General features: G+C 48.9%; 1 protein-coding gene across 2 annotated transcripts in view; it reads left to right on the top strand.

Annotated features, from left to right (window-relative positions):
- Nucleotides 1–19406, top strand: part of TAOK3 (TAO kinase 3) — a 44781-nt gene extending 25375 nt beyond the window's left edge. For both annotated transcript variants that reach the window (XM_027881911.1, XM_027881910.1), the window contains 8 exons: nt 3672–3806; nt 12232–12468; nt 13041–13169; nt 14117–14320; nt 16670–16909; nt 18054–18266; nt 18634–18816; nt 18922–19406. In XM_027881911.1, the coding sequence (XP_027737712.1) occupies nt 3672–3806; nt 12232–12468; nt 13041–13169; nt 14117–14320; nt 16670–16909; nt 18054–18266; nt 18634–18816; nt 18922–19083 (1503 nt within the window). In that variant the 3' untranslated portion in view covers nt 19084–19406. The remainder of the gene's footprint in view (nt 1–3671; nt 3807–12231; nt 12469–13040; nt 13170–14116; nt 14321–16669; nt 16910–18053; nt 18267–18633; nt 18817–18921) is intronic.
- The last annotated feature ends 758 nt before the right edge of the window (nt 19407–20164 follow it).

The raw sequence follows: 20164 nt of genomic DNA, 5'->3' as shown, positions 1-20164 counted from the left end.
TTCCTTCTGAGGTGAAAGTGTAGCTGCTCTGGCTTTGGGCTGGTCCAGGATAGTCAGAGTTTGGATGATAAAGCCCTTTTTTAAGCGAGGGAGGTGAAAAGACAGTGTGTGGTAGAACTGGGATGGGCTCTAGGGAGTAAAATCCCGGCTCTTACTCTGCAGGGTGACCTTGGCAAGACTCGTGGTTTGAGCAGGAACTCTTGCATTGTGAGATGCTCAGACAGTACACCAGGAGCAGCTGTTCAGATACCAAGCTGGAAGCACCACTTAAGTAACTGGAAGCTCCACCAGCTCTGGTCACACAGTGCTGTAGAAATATTTGGGAGGCTTTTGTCCTGGCAAATATGATCTGCAATGTCAAAGCCAGCACCCAGCCAAATACCCCCATTTGTTGTGATCAGCCTGGAGACTGTTTAGGTGGATGACACGGTCAGAATAACAAATTATTCCTTCAGTAGGAAGTTGAAGGTTCCAGATTGTCGACCCTAAATAGAAGGATTTAATGTGAAATGTGATCTGAGTGTGCCCAAAGTTGCATCCTTAAGGCAAATATGGCAAAACCCACAGAAAACAACCGATGTGTTACTTTAAAAACAAACCAGGATCTGAAGTGCAGATTTGGGGCTGAGAGATACCCTGACCCAAACCTGATGAATTTCAGTCAGGTTTTGCTTACTGAGTACCTCGAGCTCAGGTGCCAGTTTTGGAGTCTTTGTTTGCCACAAATCTGGAGCTAAAAGTTTGAAACAAAATTTCCTGATCTGTGCCAAAACCTGAAAGGCAAAATGACTGCAGTGTCTCTTAGCAAGCTTTTGGCAAAAGAAAATAAAATTAAAAGAACGGAGATCTATTTTCTGGGTTTGCAGGTGGATGTTTGTCATAGTAGCCATCAGTCACACCATCTGAGGAAGGTGGAGATGTGGCTGCTCTTAGGTTTATTTCTCTTACTGGCTGTCTCTGTGGCAGTGTAACCTGTTAGACTTGGTAACTGTTTGTGCCAAGTGTTTTTGTTTCTGGTAGTGTGACAGCTTTTTCAGAAAAAAAATACTTATGCCACAGAATTTGTGTCACAGAATTTAGTCTGTGAAAGTTCCATGGGCTTAGCTGAGTTAGTAGTAGATGGTGCCTGATGCAGACTCCTCAAATCCCAGATTGGGAAGTGCCAGGGACAAACACTGAGTTTTTTGTGCCCTTGAAATTGGGCCTTTGGCTGGCTCAGTTGCAAAGGTATTTTCCCATTCTTTGCCCAGCTCAATTTGAAGTGGAGAATGTGGTTAATTCACATTCCTGGAGGGCAGTTAGCTTCTGCTCTGAGCTTCTTATTGCACTGAGGTGATGAGAATTCCCATAAAACAAGACCAGGGTGACACTCTCCCCTCTAAAAATCCACCTCTTCGATAACAGCTTTATTTTTTGGTGCGGTTGTTCCAGTTTCAGCCTGTAAAAAAAGTTCCCTTAGGCAGCTCACAGAATCATGGAATGGTTTGGGTTGGAAGGGACCTTGCCTGGCTGGGGGGCTGCTGTTCCAGCAGGCTCCAAAGCACATCAGTAGAAATATTCACCCAAAGGGTGATGTTGGTCAGCCTGACTGCTTTGGTTTATCCAGGGCATCCCTGATTGCCTTGCACAGAACCCTCCTTACACCTGCTATCAGCTACTGAGGTGGAAGTGCTGCAGAGCTGTGGAAAATTAGGGATTGATATCCTTCCAATGAAGCCACAGGTCTGGTTAAACTGATAGTTAAGACTTTAAATGTTTAATCACGTTTTTTGAGGGATGGCTGTTCTAGAGCCAAGATATGCCTTTCTCAGGAATGTGTGCAAGTCTGACAGCCCTGCCTGTCACACCAACGTGCCTGAACTGAAAATCAAAGACCAAGCCACCTGCCTTTCTGTCACTGGCCTCCCCTGTCAGACAGTGCCACAAATGTCCAGTGTAAGGGTGACCAATATAAAATGAAGCTGTGACTTTTTATTGCACTCCATGTTCCTACTGTTTCTATGGAATTTTTAACTGGTTTGGCTCATTCTGTGTCCTTGTGGCGGGTGTGGAGGAGCCAGTGCAGCCTTGGCTCGGGGGTGGCCTTGACCACTCTGCTCTCTGTGCAAGGCGAGGGGAAAGGTGAGCGTGGAGCAGGAACACTCAAAATGGAGGATGTGAGGAAAGGTTTGGGGTTTAAAACACTTTCAATTGATGTGTTGTTCAGCTCTTGATATCAGCATTTCTGTACCTGTTTGGGTTTTGCTTGAAACCATTTCCAGAATCCTGTTGAAAGGGGCTGAAGTTGTGTGGGTCTGGGTGAAGAGCAGATGGAAATTGAGGCCAGCAGAGAGGGAAACCGGGTGTCTGTGGAGTGGGAAAGGAGCATTGGGATAACAGCAGCGTCCTGGTGAAGATGCTGCTCCATGGTGGCTGGTTTCTCACCACTGGGCTGCTCCTGCTCACCTGCAAACACTTGGTGCTTGGAGCCAACTGTTCACTGCAAGGGGTGGTGTCTTTAGAGGCTCTGGCAGCCTTTATTTTGCACCCCTGACAGTTGGAAACTTGATTTAATTCAGGAAGAATCTCAGTCTTCTTTGGAAATGTTAGGAGCTGAGGGTTGAGGACGGGAGTCACAGAACTGTGGTGGGTGATGGTGTGGCAGGTGTGTCATCACCGCTGCCCTGCGGAGTGGATGCCGCTGTCCAGGCTTGGTGAGGGCAGTAGGATGTGCCTGGTGTCCCGAGGCTGCTCCATCCCAAAGGTGTAGCCTCAGGGCAGCCACCCCTGCGATTAGGAAAATTCTGGTGGTGTTTCTTGCTGGCCTTTCCGCCAAGGGTTTCTCCTGGAGCTTTGTTCCGTTGCCAAACCTGCCCGCTCCGTTTCGGGGAGGCACAGCCGCTCCCGGTGAAGCCTCGGCTCAGAGAGCAGGAGCGAGGCTGCACCGGGAACCATTCGTGCTAAAACCTGGGAGCTGTTGCTTTAAAAGGGAAAAAAAAAAAAAAAAAAAAAAAATCCTTTGTGGGCTGTGGAGAGAAAGTGCTAGAACTGTGCAGGATCATGACTGGAAAGCAGGATCCCTGAGTGGTCACGGAGGCTTTCCCGGTCCTCTCCAGCCTGCCGTGGATTTAGCCAGGATGCTTGTCCCCCACAGCAGATAGCAAACGAGGGACAAAGAAACCCTATCGAGGACAGACCGCTCGGCAAAGGGAATGAGGCAGGATGTTGCTCTTGTGTTAAAAGGGATCAGCATCTCCGTGCCTAGACATGGGAATCACGTTTTCACCAGGATCGCTGGGTTGCAGTGCTTGAACCCGACCTTCCCGAGGACTCCGATCGCTCTGCGCCGCCTCGCGCTCCCGAGCCGCTTTTTTTTTTTCGCACATATGTAATACTGGAGGTTTAAAAAAAAAAAAAAAAAAAAAAAAAAAAAAAGGAGAGAAAGAGAGAGAGAGGCAAGGCAGCCCGATCCAGGGATTCGGAGGCATCCCGCTAGCGATCAGCTGACGCGCCGAGCCGAGCTGCAATGTGTTGCTTATTCATTTTGTACGGTGGGAGCTGCCGGGAATAGCAGAGAGCTGAACTATGCCTCTCCTACAGCCGCGCTTGTGCAGACAGAGGGGTGAGAGAGAGGCAGCCGCCGCGGGAAGAGCACAGCCGGACTTTCTCCTTGTTTTTATCCATTTCTGCAGGATCATGTATTTATAAGGGATGAGGTGGGCCACAGGGATCGCAGGCCTGAGGTGCGGCCTACCCAGTCAGTGCAGAATCAGGCCCTCCACTACCGGAACCGAGAGCGCTTTGCCACAATCAAATCAGCATCTTTGGTAAGAGCCCCCCCACCCCACCCCATCCCACCCCACCCCAGCTCCGAGCCCCCATCGCCTTCCCTCTCCTCCCTGTGCTGTTGGTGGTGTTGGCATAGCAACTGGATATTGCACTGAAAGAGATTTTTACCTCTGTGTGTGTGTGAGAGAGAGAGAGATGTAAATGTGGAATATATTTAATTTCTCCGTGCATTTCCACTGTATGCGAGATAACCCACCTTCCTGGGTGAAGTTAATATCATTTCATCCCCCCCCCTCCATTTCCCACCTATCCCTTTTGTTAATATATTTATTTGCATGTGCATAAAGTGTGCTATGAGCTGTGTGAGAGGTGCTGAAACGCTGTGGAGGTGCAGATGCAGATGGGGTTTGGGAACAATAAGATCCCTGCTGCCCGCCTGAGCCGCTGCCTGTTTTTTCATTCATTCATTTATTTCCAGCAACTGTACCGTGACTGCATTTTCCAGCTTGATCCCTTGGAAGGATTGCTGGGCTGCGATAAGGGAGAGAGAGGGCTTACAGCGGGCTGTGGGCTTACAAAGGGGAGGGGGATGGGATGAATCCATCAAGATTTGTACTATTGCAAATGTGATTGCTGTGGATGCCTTTGTAGTAGGGAAAGGGGTGTGTGCCGGAAGAGTTAGTTGTGTGCCGCCTCCCCCACCTCGGGCTGCGGTCGGGGAACAGCCTTTTCGGGGGGGAAAGCGCTGAAAAATGGCCTTTCAGAGCTAAAATGAATGTCATATTAAATATTTCAGCCCGATGGTATTAGAGGTCAGATGGACGGGGAGCGTTAGGAAGTACCCACGGTCTGGCCATGGCACTTGCTCAGTGCTATGACATCATCCTGGACCAACCCCGAAATTACACCAGCGAGCCCTCCCCTTCCCGCTTCACCCTCCCTCCACCGTGGGGGTTCTCCTTCCATACCACCATTTCTTGATCCCCCAAATCCCTTCCCATTCCTGCCTGCAAAAACCAGCGTGTGAGTGTGTGTGTGTGTGACCACAGCAAAAGGTTGTGAGGGGAGGGGAAAAGCAGCAGCAGCAGTGCCAGCAGCCAAAATTTTCCTGTGTGATTGTTGCTGCTGCTGCTGCTGTTAAAATCTAAAATGATGCTGTGGCATTCCTGGGAGCATCCAAGTCCCATCCTTTGCAGGTGTTCTTTGGGGTACCCGCCCCCTGAGTGTTCACCAGGCCGGTGTCCCCTGCTCCCCTTTCCCTCCCTGCTCCCCCCCAGTGTAAAGAGTGACCTAGAAATGTGTGTATTAAAGGACTTCATGCAGCACACCTGACACAGGCAATGATTCCTGGTCTCCTGGAGACCCTCTGCCCTGGGAATTTGTCCCTTTTTGTGTGTGTGGGTTTGCACCCAGGGTAGTGCCAGCACTATTGCCTGCACTGAGCAGATAAAAGTAGGACCCAGTTAGGTTGGCTGGAGGGAAGAAATGATGAATGACTCAAGTATCATACTCCAAACATACATACAATTTCATTGATAAATTGATATGTGTGTTGAACATATTCCTATTCTTTTACTCCCTGTGGAAAACTACTGCACCTTCTGTCCTACCTGAGCAGCAGAGTCCATAACTCCTGTCTTCCCTGAATATGTCACCCCTGGGCTACTTGGGTGGCTTGAAGGGATTGCATGATCAGGTCCCTTCGGGGAATTAATGGAAGTATGGACAGTGAGGTATTCCCAGACCTCTGGGGAAGACAGCTCATGTCCCAAGGTCACTCCTTAAATCCCATGGCAGCCTCCTGTGGGGCTGGGACTGTGTCTGCCTTAATTCCTTAGTCACTTGGATTTGCTAAATCTCTCTGCTTCGGTGACCAGGTGATGATAAAGATAAAATTAATCCTGGGTGGGGAAGATGGTTGGCTTTTTGGAAAACTTCTCTTTTTTTTTTTTTTTTGTGGAACATGCTCTGGCAGGGACCATGTCTGGGCTCCCATGGGGAGAGCTTTGGGTGCACACCTCAGGTGGGCAGTACCTGCACAGCACAGAGTCTTTGGGGGAATGGGAATCACACTCATTAGCTCTTAAATTGGCCAGCAGGCCTTTGGAAAAGCACATGGAATTATGTGTCTTGCAGAAGCTCTCCTGTCCCCACCATATACACACACGTATCCCCTTCCCAGTGTAGAGAGGAGTTCCCAACCTTGGTGCTCCAGGAAGTGTTGGAGTGTCCTCAGGTTCTGGGGTTTCATGGCTGGGGGAGGAGTTTCCCTGTGTTTACCACAGAAATATTTCCTCGTGATGAGCTTTCCCTTTAATAATCTTGCATTCCCACCTCTTCACGTTCCAGAATGGAAATCCAGAGGTGGGGGGAAAAAAAAACCCCAAGTTTAAACCCACTGCACAGAACCTGAGTGCCAGTGCTTGTGTCTGAGGTGCCCACGTGGTGTCAGAACACTTTTATGTCTCTGTGGGTTCAGTCACCACTCAGTGCCTGGGTGATGTCAGTGGGCAGTGGTGCCCAAAGCTGCTGCTCCTCTGGCCAAGGGAAAACTTCTGCCAGCCTTCCTGTCTCCAGCTGAAATATCTATGGAAAGGGCAGGGTCAGTCATGGAGCCGATACAGGGAGAATGACCGAAACAGGTGAGGAATTTACAGCAAGAATCAGAAATTCAGGCTTTATTCATCTCTCCGTGTTAATTTACTCTTTCAATGGCGACTGGAAAAGATTATTCCTGTGTGAATGAGTGTTCAAGATCCCCATAGTGTTTTAAAAACAAGCTTTGATGGTTCCCTGCATCCTTGCTGCTGCCCATCAGTGGGTTTCTCAGCAGCTGGGAACACCTTCCCAGGCACAGGAAGGTTGTGCAGTTGGGAGCATCAGGTGGCTTGTGTTGCAGAGAGTCAGAAAATGGGAATTCTGACCCCCAATTCAATAGCATGGGGTGGTGTTTGGGTGTAAAAACTTCTTTTTATGGGATTTGCTGAACACCACCCTCCAACATGAAAGCAGGGCAGTGGGACAGAAGAAAAGCACCAAGTCTGGGGGCTGTTCACTCCTCAGCTGTTTCTGGCAGTGCAGTCCAGGGTCTGGGGGCCTCAAGTCCTTGTTATTCACCCTTAGATCAGGATACTGCAGGTGGAGGGAAGACTGGCATTCCTGAAAGGAAGCTGGATCTCTTTCCGAAAACAGGCTCAAGGAGTTTCAGCTAGTGCAGGGGTCACAGGAGAGCTCACATGAGGCAGCTGAACACTCCAGATGACCCAGTGATCTTCAGGGTGATTCCCCTGCCCTGTTACTCTGCAGAAGCATCATGTGAATAAGAAGCAAACTAGACAGACTTCCAGAGAAAACAGTGAAATGAACTGTCCCCAGAGAAACAGGCTGTGAATGTACCTTTCTGATCTTTCAGGAGTGCCTTGATATTACTCAGGTTAAAGAAAAAGAATGAGCAAATGTGGGTAAGAAAATTGAAGGAGCTTAACTTTGGTCATAATTCAGTCATCAATTTTAATAATAATTTTTTCCTGAACCACTTTTCTCTTTAATCATTTTTTTTGTGGTAACAGTAACCATCACTCACTTGGAACAGTGGTGGAAAATACCCTGCATATTTCTGCTGTTGCAGGGAAAGTTGCCATCTGAAATGGAGATCAGGTACCTACCACATCTCCATGTTATTTTGCAGAGTATCAGTGATCCATAAATTAAAAGTTACAACTAGAAATATAAGCCTTGAAGCTCAGCAAGCTTGTGTTTAAAAAGAAGGGCAGAGGTTCTGCATGTTGATAAGACTACACATATCCATATCTTCAAGTGAAAGTTGTTTTTTAAATGTGTTCAGAGATGCATTGATCTGCACTTCTGGATGTCTTTCAAGTTTGACCCCTTAAATCCCCACTTCCTCCTGCATCTCCTCAAAAGCTGCTTTTACAGTTCTCAAATTAAATGATCAAACAGTTCAAACTTCATGAAGTCATCACGGAATCACAGGATGGTTTGGGTGGGAAGGGACCTTCAAGCTCATCTCATTCCAGCCCCTGCCATGGGCTGGGACACCTTCCACCAGCCCAGGTTGCCCCAAGCCCATTCCAACCTGTCCTTGGACACTTCCAGGGATGTGGCAGTCACAGTTTCTCTGGGCAACCTGTGCCAGGGCCTCCCCACCCTCCCAGGGAAGGATTTCTTCCTGACATCTATGATTCCTTAATCTCATAAAAGATCAGACTGTGTAGACTCTGTTTCAAAGGCCTTGGCTTTCTCTTTGAAATCCAAATGCCAGCAAAAGAAGGATGTGATCTCCAGGCTCTGCAGAGCCAAATGTCCATGTCCATGTGAGCAGGATTCCATGGATGTAGCCAGGAAAGGGCAGCTTGGCTCCCAAACCAGGTACCTTCACACAAAGCTGTTCTCTTGGACCTTCTTCTGCTGAAGCAATGACTTCTTACTCCAGAGGGCTGAGTTTCTCCCCATGGACTCATCAGGCTGCTGCCTTGGGACACCTTTGCCCTAAAATTTTTGAACTTGTTCTTTCTTGTCTCCAAGTTCTTCTCTTGCTCTGAGAAGCTGCTGGTGGAGTCTTGCTCAGTGCTCTGCTTCATCCAGCACAGAGGAGCTCAGTATTTTGGTTATCAAGAGGTGAGAGTAACTGTCCTTTGGGAAAGGGCTCAGTGTCTTGGTTAAACAATGTAGGAAAAGAAACTCTGAACAGCTGCTGGTTTGGAGGAGAAGTTGTGAACTCAACTCCATTATGTAAAGCAAAAATCTTGGAGGGGTGAAAGAGAGAAAGTTTGGATTTTATGGCAAGTGAACTGCCTGTGGGAGTAGGTTGGAAAAGACATCTCTCTTCTCAGTTCTGTGTGTGCCAAAGATACAGAGAGATAAGAAACTGAGAAAATGTCATACCTTAATAAAAGCTGTTCTGGTTCATACAGGTTTTTGGTTCTGCTGATGACCTGATTGATTATTGTGTGCTGCAGAGAGAGCTCCAGGAAACTGCAGCTTTCTGCTGGGAAGGATCCTGACATTTTCTGGTTATGTGCAGAACAGATTTGGCAATGAGCAGTTCAGTTGTCATCTTTTTCCCCATCCTAATCCATGTTTGGGGGCAGCACCAACCTCTGCTCACTGTGACCAGGGACAGGACCCAGGGAGCTTTAGGCTGGAGCTGTGGAGGTTTAGGTTGGATCTTGGGAAAAGGTTTTCCCCAGAGGGTGGTTGGCACTGAACAGGCTCCCCAGGGAATGGTCACAGCCCCAAGGCTGCCAGAGCTCAAGCAGCATTTGGACAACACTCTCAGGGACAGGGGGGATTGTTGGGGTGTCTGTGCAGGCCCAGGGGTTGGGTTTTGATGACCCTTGTGGGTCCCTTCCAGCTCAGGATATTCTAAATAGTTCGTGGAGTTGCAAGTGTCGTTGTCTGAGAACACCAGAAAGGTGATTACTGGAACATCCCCAAATTTCCTTTTTAAAATGGTTGCTGGAGCTGTTCATTCATTAGGGGCTTAATCTTTGAAGCCATAATCCTTTATTCATTCATGCTTAGTCTGAAGGACTTCCCTGGTGCTGAACTGGGCACGTTCAGTAACCGATGTTCATCCCTTCCAAATTCACCCATCCCTGAGATCACCATGTGCAGACTTGGTCTATGAAGTCAGAGTCCTGAAGAGCACTGGGTTTGACTGGAGATTATGGTGATGATTTAAGTCTATCATGAACATCTGAATGCCCCAATTTATTTAATCTATGAGATGACCACCAAGTCTTCTGTTCTCCTCTCTCATCTTCAGGAATGAAAAAGCTGCTGTTTGTTTTCTTCTGACTTTTTAATGTCTCATCTTCTGGAAGACCTTGTCAGCTAAGCTTATAGTTAGGAATTGCATCCTATTGTAAGGGATAAATATCCCAGACTTAATGGGAAATCTTTCCAAGGTGGAATTCCTGTCATGATAAAGCTGAGCAAAACTGGAAATGGGGTGGTGGTGGGGGGGAAAGGATAAAATTAATTACTTTTGCTGTAAATAAAACAAGTGCATGTTCTGCGTCTCATTGGAGATGGCACCAAAGGGGAGACTGGCAAAGTTCTTAGAGGATTCCTAGATCCATTTTTCTCTTCTGCTCTTGCTGTTTGCTTTGTTCTGCCAACTCCTGGGAACGGAGTGTGCCGTGCAGAACGTCCCACTGCTCACAAAAGGGCTGGGCCTCCAAAATAGCACATCCAGGAAGATCTTGTGCTGCTGCCTGGAGGTTCCCATGTCTCTGGGTCTTTGCAACTGCCTGACCGAGTCTGTTCTCCCCAGGCTGGATGTCATTTGACGTGGTAAATGGCATGTGTGAAGTGTGTGTGTTTGCTTGTCTTACCTGGTGTCTCTCTCTTATAATTAACTTGGATGGCTTCTCAGAGGAACTCTCCTTACCTGGAAGCTTCTGGGACAGATCTCACTCTTGACTTACTTGACTGGAGTGTGTCAGTTCCTACAAACACTTCCCAGCTTGTGCAAAGCGTGGCTGTCCTTGGTACACTTGGAAAAGACCAAGAGCTTTCTGTACTCTTGGAACGCACGGGGCTTCCGTGATCATTCCTGCAATCTCACATGCTCCTGCTGGCTGGCTGAGACCTGTTCAGTCACCTCGTCCCAAGCATTTGAAGGCTGCTCTGTTACACCAGTTGCTGAGGTGTAAGGGTATATTTAATCAAGTCAACTTCAAAAACACACCCTGAAATTCCTTGCACAAGGAGGATGTGATTTACACATCATCTCTTACCTTGTGGTGGATGCTTGACCTCACTAATCCACCATCATCCCTGCTCTGACACGGTGCTCTAGTCAGGCTGGTTCTTTGGTTTCTTTGCCACCAGACATTTCCTTTTCCCTCTGGGGTTGTCTTTGGAAGGGATGGGGGGAGACAGAGGCCATCCCCTTCCACACCTTCATCCTTTCACATCTCATTTCTCTCCCGGGACTCTGGCAGTGGTTTTCTTGGTTGGCACCTGTTTGCTGTAAATTGCTGTTAATGTGTTCCAAGGTTGAAGGCTTTGGGAGGCTCTTCCTGAGCTCCTCTTCACACTCCTCCCAAGTGCTGGGAGTCATTTGAGCTGAGAGAGGTGGCACAAGCTGCCTGCTTTGGGTGACATCAGTTGGGGTGTTAATCTTGCCTGGTGATTTCAGAGCTTCTTACTCGATCAAGGCTTCCTGTCACCTCCTGGTCCCGGAGCACAGGGCTGCCAGCAAGTGCACTGGGTTTGCTGCTCTGCAAAGCATCTCCTCTTCTGTTGAACCTGACCCTTCTCAGGTCTGTAGGTACATCCCATCCTGTGTCTGAGCTTCGAAAATCCTTGAAAAACTGCCTTCAAATGACAGCAGCCCTGTTGTAGAGGCCAGTTTTTTGGGCCGCTCTGGAGGAATCCATCAGCAAGGCTGGGCCCTTGCAGGCTGCAGGAAGGGCTCTTGGTTTGTAGAGTGTCACTGATCACCTTCAAAGGGCTTTTTGCTTCACACTTGAGCACAAAAGCAGAGATCCCCTCGCACAGAATCAGGGGCTCCAGTTTTGGCTCCTAGGTCATCAAAAGGTTTAGCAGATTTTTATATGTGACGTTCCTGAGACTGTCTTTAAAAAAAATAAAAATCATTCTTAGACACTTTGCTTTTTTTGAAATGGAAGCATCACCATTTGCATTTTTGTCTGAACATTTTTGGCACGACTTACTGCGTGGTTTTTTTTTTTTCCCCCTTCCTTTCACATGGATACACTTGGGCATGGAAATGAATGTGGAACTTGTGAGTTTGTTTCAGCTGAGCAGGGTTTAAAATCTGCTTAGACCATCTGATCAATCTTGTTAAGAGCACACAGTTCCAGAACAGCGTTCCCTTGTTAGAAAACTTTCAATTCTGGGAGGGAATGAGCTCAGTCTGCCATCCTCTTGAATTTTAAGGAGAAATTTTGAAGGAGGCTACTCATAGCAGGAACTGAATTGGCATTGGGGCATTACTTGAGGAGGAAGGAAAGAGTGGGTGGGTTGAGGGGGGTTCTGAAAATGAATCCCATCTTGTAAGTCTATGTCTCCCTCAGGACTTAAGGCCTTTGTCTGAAAAAAGTTATCCCCTGTGTCTGAAGAAGGTTGTCCATCAGCCACCTTTGTTTACAGATCTCATCCAGGGTTTCCTGGAGTGATAAATAACCAATAACTTCCTTTATTTGTAACATGGCATTTTCTGCTGCATTACTGAAAACACACATAAAAGTCTCAGGAAAATGTGGGGGGCTAAAAATCAGGAGGGAGAAACCTTATGGCTCTGTGACATTAAACAGCAGCACCTCTGAAACCCGGAGCAGCATTCCCTGAAAGGTGATCTCTGAGAGGACAGCAAAGCAGGGCCTGGGTTACAGGTAAGCTCCAGCATGGAGACAGCTTGCCTGTGAAAGGAAGGTCATGCAGCGCTTCTTCCCCTCTCCCTGACATCAGGTTACAAGACAGATCCATGAGCATGAGCAGGAGAACGAGTTGCGGGAACAGATGTCAGGATATAAGCGGATGCGGCGCCAGCACCAGAAGCAGCTGATCGCCCTGGAAAACAAGTTGAAGGCCGAGATGGACGAGCACCGCCTCAAGCTGCAGAAGGAGGTGGAGACACACGCCAACAACTCGTCCATTGAGCTGGAGAAGCTGGCCAAGAAGCAAGTGGCTGTGATGGAGAAGGAGGTGAGTGAGGCTGGAGGGAGAGGTGAGTCCAGGGAAGAGAAGGTTGTGGGAGTTGCTGCTTCAACAGACCACATGCTCTGTGTGGTCACTGTCCAGAGCTGCCCTGGCCAGTTTGGTGAACCAACCTCAAGTCATCCTTCTGGATGATGGGCAGCTCCATTGGCATCCACCAGTACCACAGCCAGTGACAGCTGGACAAGAGGGACTGGAGATCCTTGTGGGGACCTTGTAGGAGCTTTGCCTCGTGGCTGAGGGGATGACAAACCTTTCTGCTGCTCCTCACTCTGCTTAAAAATCAACATGTTAATCCACGTGGTAAATTAGTGGGGTGGTGCCTCCTGGGGTGGTTTTGGTGGGGAGATAAGAAGCACAAGGAAACTCCTACATTTATGTGGACATCATGGATTTTCAGTGCAAGCAGTTCTCCTGTGGCTGAATGCTCATGGCTTTGTTTAGCACAGTGAGGGAGGCATGACCAAAAAACACAGCACAAGACTGATCTGTGCTGGATTCTGTACCTACTCACTCACCCTTTGTTTCTCGACCATTTTTTTCCTCTCTGTACCTTGCAGGCAAAGGCAGCTGCAGCAGATGAAAAGAAATTCCAGCAACAGATTTTGGCTCAGCAAAAGAAAGACCTGGCGACCTTTTTAGAAAGTCAGAAGAAACAATACAAGCTTTGCAAGGAAAAGATTAAAGAGGCAAGAAACCCTCATTTTCAGGGCTGAAGGGGTTGTGGAATGAACACAAGCCAGTGTTTCATTTTGATAAACTTGGGCCAGCCCAGGGGTTTAAGGGATACTGTCAGGCTTGGAAGCAAATTTAGATGCTCAGCAAATAAAATTTCAGGAGCTGGGAGCATCTGGCAGCATTTCCAGAAGAATCTCTGAGGGTGCTAGAGGTGCCTTCATAATTTACTGTTGAGCAGAATCTTTGAAACCAAGGGTGATGATGGAAAATGGGACTTCACAGAGAAGTGAATTCTTCTTGTCCTTCCTCCTCACCTGTTTTGGTTTTATTTAAGGTGTAACTAATCAGAGCAGTCATTCAGTGTCCCTCGACTAAAAGCCCTATGATCACTTATATGAATTAGAAAAAGAAATACATATAAAAATATAGTATATGGTTGTTCTACGCCAAAGTACATTATTTAAGTACAGTGTCCCCACCACTCTGCAAAAATAATTTGCTGTTAAGAATGTAAAGGTGATAAAATTACTAGCAAGGAGCCCTGTTATGTGATTTATAGAGAACCAGGCATGAGACCTCTTGAAGTAAAACTTTAGGCCCAGGCTGGACTCTTTGTAAAAAAGGCACAGAGCTGGGAAGGGATCTGAGGGGTTTGCCCTGGCCTCCCTCCTGAGCATCCAGAGCCTCCCCTGCAGTGGTGTGTTACTCTCTTTCTGCTCTGTGCTGTTCACCCTCCAAAATGTTTGTGTTTAGTGGCTAATTTTCCTCCCCTTGGTGTGGCTCATAACTCAACTCTGGAGGCAGCAGGGTTGGGCGTGGCCGGGTGATGGGGCTGGTTCTGCTGGCACCTTGTGTTGTTAGCAGGATTTGGGGGCCCTGAATGGCAGGAGAGTGGCCAGTGACTCCTCCAAGCCCTGTGTGACCGTGATCCTGAGGGAAACCTTGTTTTGTCCCGCAGGAAATGAACGAGGACCACAGCACGCCCAAGAAAGAGAAGCAAGAAAGAATATCCAAACATAAAGAGAACCTGCAGCACACACAGGCTGAAGAGGAGGCCCAACTTCTCAGCCAGCAGAGACTCTACTACGACAAAAACTGCCGTTCCTTCAAGAGAAAAACGATGATCAAGAGGCACGAGATGGAGCAGCAGAACATTCGGGAAGTATGGCACTCCTCACTTCCTTTCCAAGCATTTCTTTAGCTGCTTTAGCTCCATGTCCCTAGAACAGCTGCTGACTGAGGTTAGATCTTCATGTTTCCAGTTGCACAATAGAACTGGGAAAAAGGTGGGGGAAAAGTTGTGGGGGAGAGTGCTCCACACAGCTGTGGCTGCTTTGATTAGCTGAGGAGGGGTGGCATCGTTGACTGGCAGACAGAAACATGATGTGGGACACCCACCCTGGGCCAGATGCCCCATCTGAGCTCCCAGGTGCTGGATTTTGGGGGATCCTTTGGGCTGCCTTCCCAGCACAGGGCAGTTCGTGCCACAGAGAGCTGTGGGATGGGGCAGTACTTTGTTAAGAAGGAGCTATTCCCATCCTGCTTTCCCTCATTAGTTACTGCCTGTGGTCAAATACCACTTTAGGGAAGGAGTTACTACGTGTAGGTTTTTCTGTGGCCGTCACTCTAGTACCTGAATTCTTCATTATTGTTATTTTTGGATGAAGACTATCAAATAAGAGGGTATTTTAGTGAAGACTGAGTGAGGAGTGGTCAAAAATTTCTAATTGCACTTGGCCTGCTACCATCCCATTTTCCAGAATACTTCTCACTTGTTCAGAGCTTTGCCGCCCTCGACTTCAGATGTGCCTGGGGCTGCTCAGCTGCTTTGCAAATCACATCCAGACATCTCAACTCAGGCACACTGAAAATGAATGACTGTGAAAAATCAGATTTGGGCACCCTTATCACAGCATGTGAGAGCTCCGTGGCAGGGATGAGAACAGAGTCCCGTTACCTAGTGTGGCATTTAACCAGGGAACACGCCCCTGAGCTCCTGCATTTAAGCTCTTAAGAGAGACCTAATAATTTTCAGAATGATCTGATGGTTTATTTCCTGAAAATTAAATCCCTGCTAACTACTTCAAATGCACTGGATCAGACACCTGAAGTAAATAACACTCTCAGAATGTGGTTTCCATGATATTTTAAGTAACTGCAGAAGTTCTTTCTGTGCAAGTGGGACAGTGTTTGAGAGAAGTGCAGTGACTGTGTGTGTTCATGCCATGTGAACTGCAGTCAGGTGTGGGATGGGCTCGAGAGAGGCTGAGCTGTCCTGAGATGAAGACAAACAAGCCACAGCCTGTTCAGTGTCCCAGCTGCCTTTGTGCCGTTGGGAAATGATCTCAGTTTTAATCTTGACTGTCGGGGAAAAATTTTTCTTAAATGTAAAGATGTGCAACACCCTTGTGGCCAAGAAGGCAGAGACAAGCCCAGGCCCCGTTTCCTTGCCCATCCTCTCAGCTCAAACCTGTCCCAGTTGTAGCAGCCAGAGGGGCTGAAGTGCCTGTTTGCAGGTGCTGCTGTTGAGAGATACGACAGGATTACAACGTGTGAGCAACAGCTCAGAATAATTAGATTTTTTTTTTTTTTTTGCTTCTCCTGCAGCAACTCGTTAGGCTGAGGCAGCACTGGGCCCTCCCCAGACCAGGCACTGTGTGTAGTGCAGGGCAGCCCCGCTGGGCCTGTCTTACTCCAGCGTGGAGCAGGGAGGCTGCAAACCTGAGGGCTGGATCTGGGGTTACCAGCAGACCATCTGTGAAGGGCACCAAGGATCAGCAAGGGGTACAGCTGGAATCACAGCTCCACTGAGCTGGAGTCAGCTCCGTGCTCCACAAGTTGTGGGTGATGCACTGAGACAGAAATAGGGGCAGTAATCAAGGAGGGAACTGGTGCCTCCCCCTTCCTTGGCTTGTAGCTCAGTGTGGGTTATCCTGGGCCTTGCAGGGCTCTTAGTGCACACTGTGAAACCCTGTGAGCCTTGGGCTCTGCCCTCAGTTTAAAAATGTGCTGCACCTTGGGCCAAAACCCACCTGGACAACTCTTTTTCTCACCTGAGGTGGTGTTGGAGCCATTCCCCGCTGCTTTGGCCATTCTCCTGCAAGTGATCTGGGAGAAGCCTCATTGCCAGTGCCAAGCAGAAGTACAAGGGAATTTAAACCAGACAACAGGAGTCCTCACTTCTGTCAGTGCCGCCAGCCCTGAGTTGTATTTATTAAAAGCTGCTGCGATTCTCAGCAGTCACAGAGGGCTTGTGTGGGGTCCCAGTGCCACCTGCTGGGGACTCCTGGGGCCATCCCAGAGCTGATGGATGGATGGATGGTTGGATGGATGGATGGAGGTCACTGTTAGCATCCCCACGGTGCTGCTGGGTTTGTGTTTCCCTGTGACACACGAAGTCCTCGGTGTCGTGTGGACGAGTGACCGGGACACTCGGCCTTGTGACCTCGACCGCGGCATCTCCGGGTGGAGAAGCTGTCCCTGCTGAGCCCTTCCCTGTGCTCTGGTGCAGGAGCTGAACAAGAAGCGGACGCAGAAGGAGATGGAGCACGCGATGCTGATCCGGCACGACGAGTCCACGCGCGAGCTGGAGTACCGGCAGCTGCACACGCTGCAGAAGCTGCGCATGGACCTGATCCGGCTGCAGCACCAGACTGAGCTCGAGAACCAGCTGGAATACAACAAGCGGCGGGAGCGGGAGCTGCACAGGAAGCATTTCATGGAGCTCCGGCAGCAACCAAAGAACCTGAAGGTGCTGGCAGCTTTCCTTCCTCCTCCTCCTCCTGCCTCTGTCCTGCTGGGCAGGCTGGGCTGTGCTTGGCTGCCTCATCCGCACTGTGGGACCGCTGCTCTCCCTTGCATCCCTTCCCTTTGCACGAGGCTGCTCTGGGTGAGGGAGTTGTGGGCTGTGACAGCACAGAGCTCAGGGAGGGTTTTTTAGGTGCTGTGCTAATTGAGGCTGCTGGGTAAAAATAGTCCAGCCCTGAGCAAAGTGTTACAGAATTCGCTTCTGATGAGCTGTGCTTTGTTCAGGCTCGCTGGTGTCAGCCTGGAAACCTCGATATGGAGAGGGGTTGGGTGGTGCTTTCAGAGGAGAGGGGACATGGGTGTGCTGAGCACTGTGCACTGCCCCAGTTCGGCTGCAGGTTGGTCACAGACCTCTGAGCTGCTCCCTGTAGGAGAGGCCTCTTCCTCCTCCCAGTGTCATGGAATCATAGAATATCCTGAGCTGGAAGGGACCCACAAGGATCATCCAGTCCAACTCTTGGCCCTGCCCAGGACACCCCAACAATCCCACCCTGTCCCTCAGAGCGTTGTCCAAACACTCCTGGAGCTCTGGCAGCCTTGGGGCCATGACCACTGCCCTGGGGAGCCTGTTCAGTGCCAACCACCCTCTGGGGGAAGAACCTTTTCCTAGTATCCATCCTAACCTCCCCTGGCACAGCTCCAGCTGTTCCCTTGGATCCTGTCACCAGTCTCCAGGGAGAAGGCATGTTTCTGTCACTCTGTCACACCCTTGCTAGTTCTCAGATCTGCAGCTTCCTCACAGTTGAAGTGGGGAAGTGGCAGAATGGGAAGGAGGCTGTGAAAAGGCAAATGTATTTTGGGAGGCAGGCAGCAGGTGCTGGGCTGGGTGACCTGCAGGAAGCAGGAGTGGAGGACAGAAGTGCCCTGGGCTGGGGAGGGCTGAGCAGGGCCTGTTCCTGGCCCAGCCAGGGCCTGAGCTGGTGCTCCTGCTGAGGTCCCTGTGTGAAGCACACCCTGCTCACGGGGTGCAGGTGACAGCACAGAGCACAGGGGAGCTGTTGTTCTCACCAGCCCACCCATGTGGATGTACCATAACCTCTCCTTCCCCAAAGCTCTTCGTGCCCCTCACATCGCTCCTTCCTTGGCAGGCTATGGAAATGCAGATCAAAAAGCAGTTCCAGGACACATGCAAAGTGCAAACTAAGCAGTACAAAGCACTGAAGAATCACCAGCTGGAAGTAACTCCAAAGAGTGAGCACAAGACAATTCTGAAGAGCCTGAAGGACGAGCAGACGCGGAAGCTCGCCATCCTGGCCGAGCAGTACGAGCAGAGCATCAACGAGATGATGGCCTCGCAGGCGGTACGTGGGTGTCCCTGGGCAGGGGGCTGGGAGGGGGGAACAGTTGGGCTGTCAGGCCTCACAGCAGGCTGAGATGGTTTTCTCCAGCCACTGGATGGTTGTGTTTAGAAGAGCTGTTTAAATAAAGCAGCAGGTGGCACTTTTTCCCTCTTGGAATAAGGATCCCGCGGAATGCGCATCCTTTACCTGCTGCCCCTCCTGTGCTCTTCCCTGAGGCTCTGCCTCTGTGAGTGGGGAAGCTGCTCTTTGTGATTTTCCCACCACCAGAGGCTCCTGGCTTTGGGAAAGAAGAGCAGCGTGCCAGTAGCGTCGGAGCAGAGGAATTACCAGTGGAGGTCTGAGTGTTGTTTTCCCGATGTCCTTACAGCTACGGCTGGACGAGGCCCAGGAAGCAGAATGCCAAGCCCTGAGACTGCAACTCCAGCAGGAGATGGAGCTGCTCAACGCGTACCAGAGCAAAATTAAGATGCAGACAGAAGCACAGCACGAAAGGGAACTCCAGAAGCTGGAGCAACGGGTGTCGCTGCGCAGGGCACACCTGGAACAAAAGGTACGTTCCCGGGGGAGGCTGCAGGGGGGTCCCTGGAGCTCGGCCGGGACACGGGGCTGGGGCAGGGGTGCTGTGCTGGGGGGCTGCTGACCCTGCTCGTTTCAGATCGAAGAGGAGCTCGCCGCCCTCCAGAAGGAACGCAGCGAGAGGATCAAGTTTCTGTTGGAAAAGCAGGAGCGAGAGATTGAGACGTTTGACATGGAGAGCTTGCGAATGGGCTTCGGGAATTTGGTCACATTAGAGTATCCCAAGGAGGACTATAGATGAGGTTAAATTTCTTTGCCATTTAGAAAAACAAAACCGATAAAAAGCAAACAAAGTAAGGATAAAACTTGCAAACACAACATTCCCCATGTTGACGGGCGTGCTCTCTCTCTTTCTGTCTCTCTTACTGACATCGTGTCGGACCAGTGCCTGTATATTCTTACTCCATCAGGGGCCCCTTTCCCCCGTCACGTCCCGGTGCAGGACAGCTCCTGGCAGTCTTTTCCATAGTATGTCACAGTATTGATGTCTCTGTGCAATGATTAAAAATGTTTCAGTGAAAACTTTGGAGACAATTTTAATGGAGAAAAAAAAAAAAAAAACAAACATAAAAAAAAAAAACTCAAGTGGATGTATGTTGCTTTTGAGCAATCACTCATTTTACCACCAATCAATGAAAGTACAAGCAAAAAAAAATATTAATAATTAAAAGATATCTACGATCCCAGGGGGAGAGAGACTGAATCCGCAGCCTTACCTTAACTAGCTGCTGCATAATTTTATTTTATTTTTATTTTTTTGGTATTTATTCATCAGGAATAATTAAATAATAATAAAAAAATTTTATTAAAGATTGAAAAAAAAATTTGATACATTTTACAGAAAAAAAAGAAAAAAAAAACCTAATCGTGCTGTACATATCAGTGGTGACATATTATTACTTTTTTGGGGGTGGGGAGGGGCGGGCGACGACGTGGTGATTTTTAGGAGAACCATGCCAGGGGCAGCAGGGACGAGCCCTCGCCCCCTCGGCATATTCTTGATTGTATCATAAATCATTTTCTGCTGTCGCAGAGAATGTGAATACACTTAAATGAGCCCACAGGATCCCAGTAGCACAAATTGGGCTTTGTCAAATCGTGTATTTTGTGTATAGAAGGAATTTAAGGAGAGCTTTTACTTATTTTCATATTGTATTTTAACTGTTTCTCTGATCAAAAATTTTTTTACTTCTTTCCCCCCCCTTTCTCCCACCGGCTCCCTCCTGCTCCAGCCACCCCCCACTCTCCAGTTCCGTTCCGGAGCTCAACACTGTCTGTTAGATCATCCCAGCCCTTTTGAGTTTTTATTTTTTGGGGTTGTT

Source organism: Empidonax traillii, unplaced genomic scaffold, assembly GCF_003031625.1.
Source record: "Empidonax traillii isolate 1590-97213 ecotype Southwest subspecies unplaced genomic scaffold, ASM303162v1 scaffold99:size1466351, whole genome shotgun sequence".
Classification (NCBI taxonomy): domain Eukaryota; kingdom Metazoa; phylum Chordata; class Aves; order Passeriformes; family Tyrannidae; genus Empidonax; species Empidonax traillii.
The sequence above is the reverse complement of the archived record's forward strand: the minus strand, read 5'-3'. Positions and strand labels throughout refer to the sequence as shown.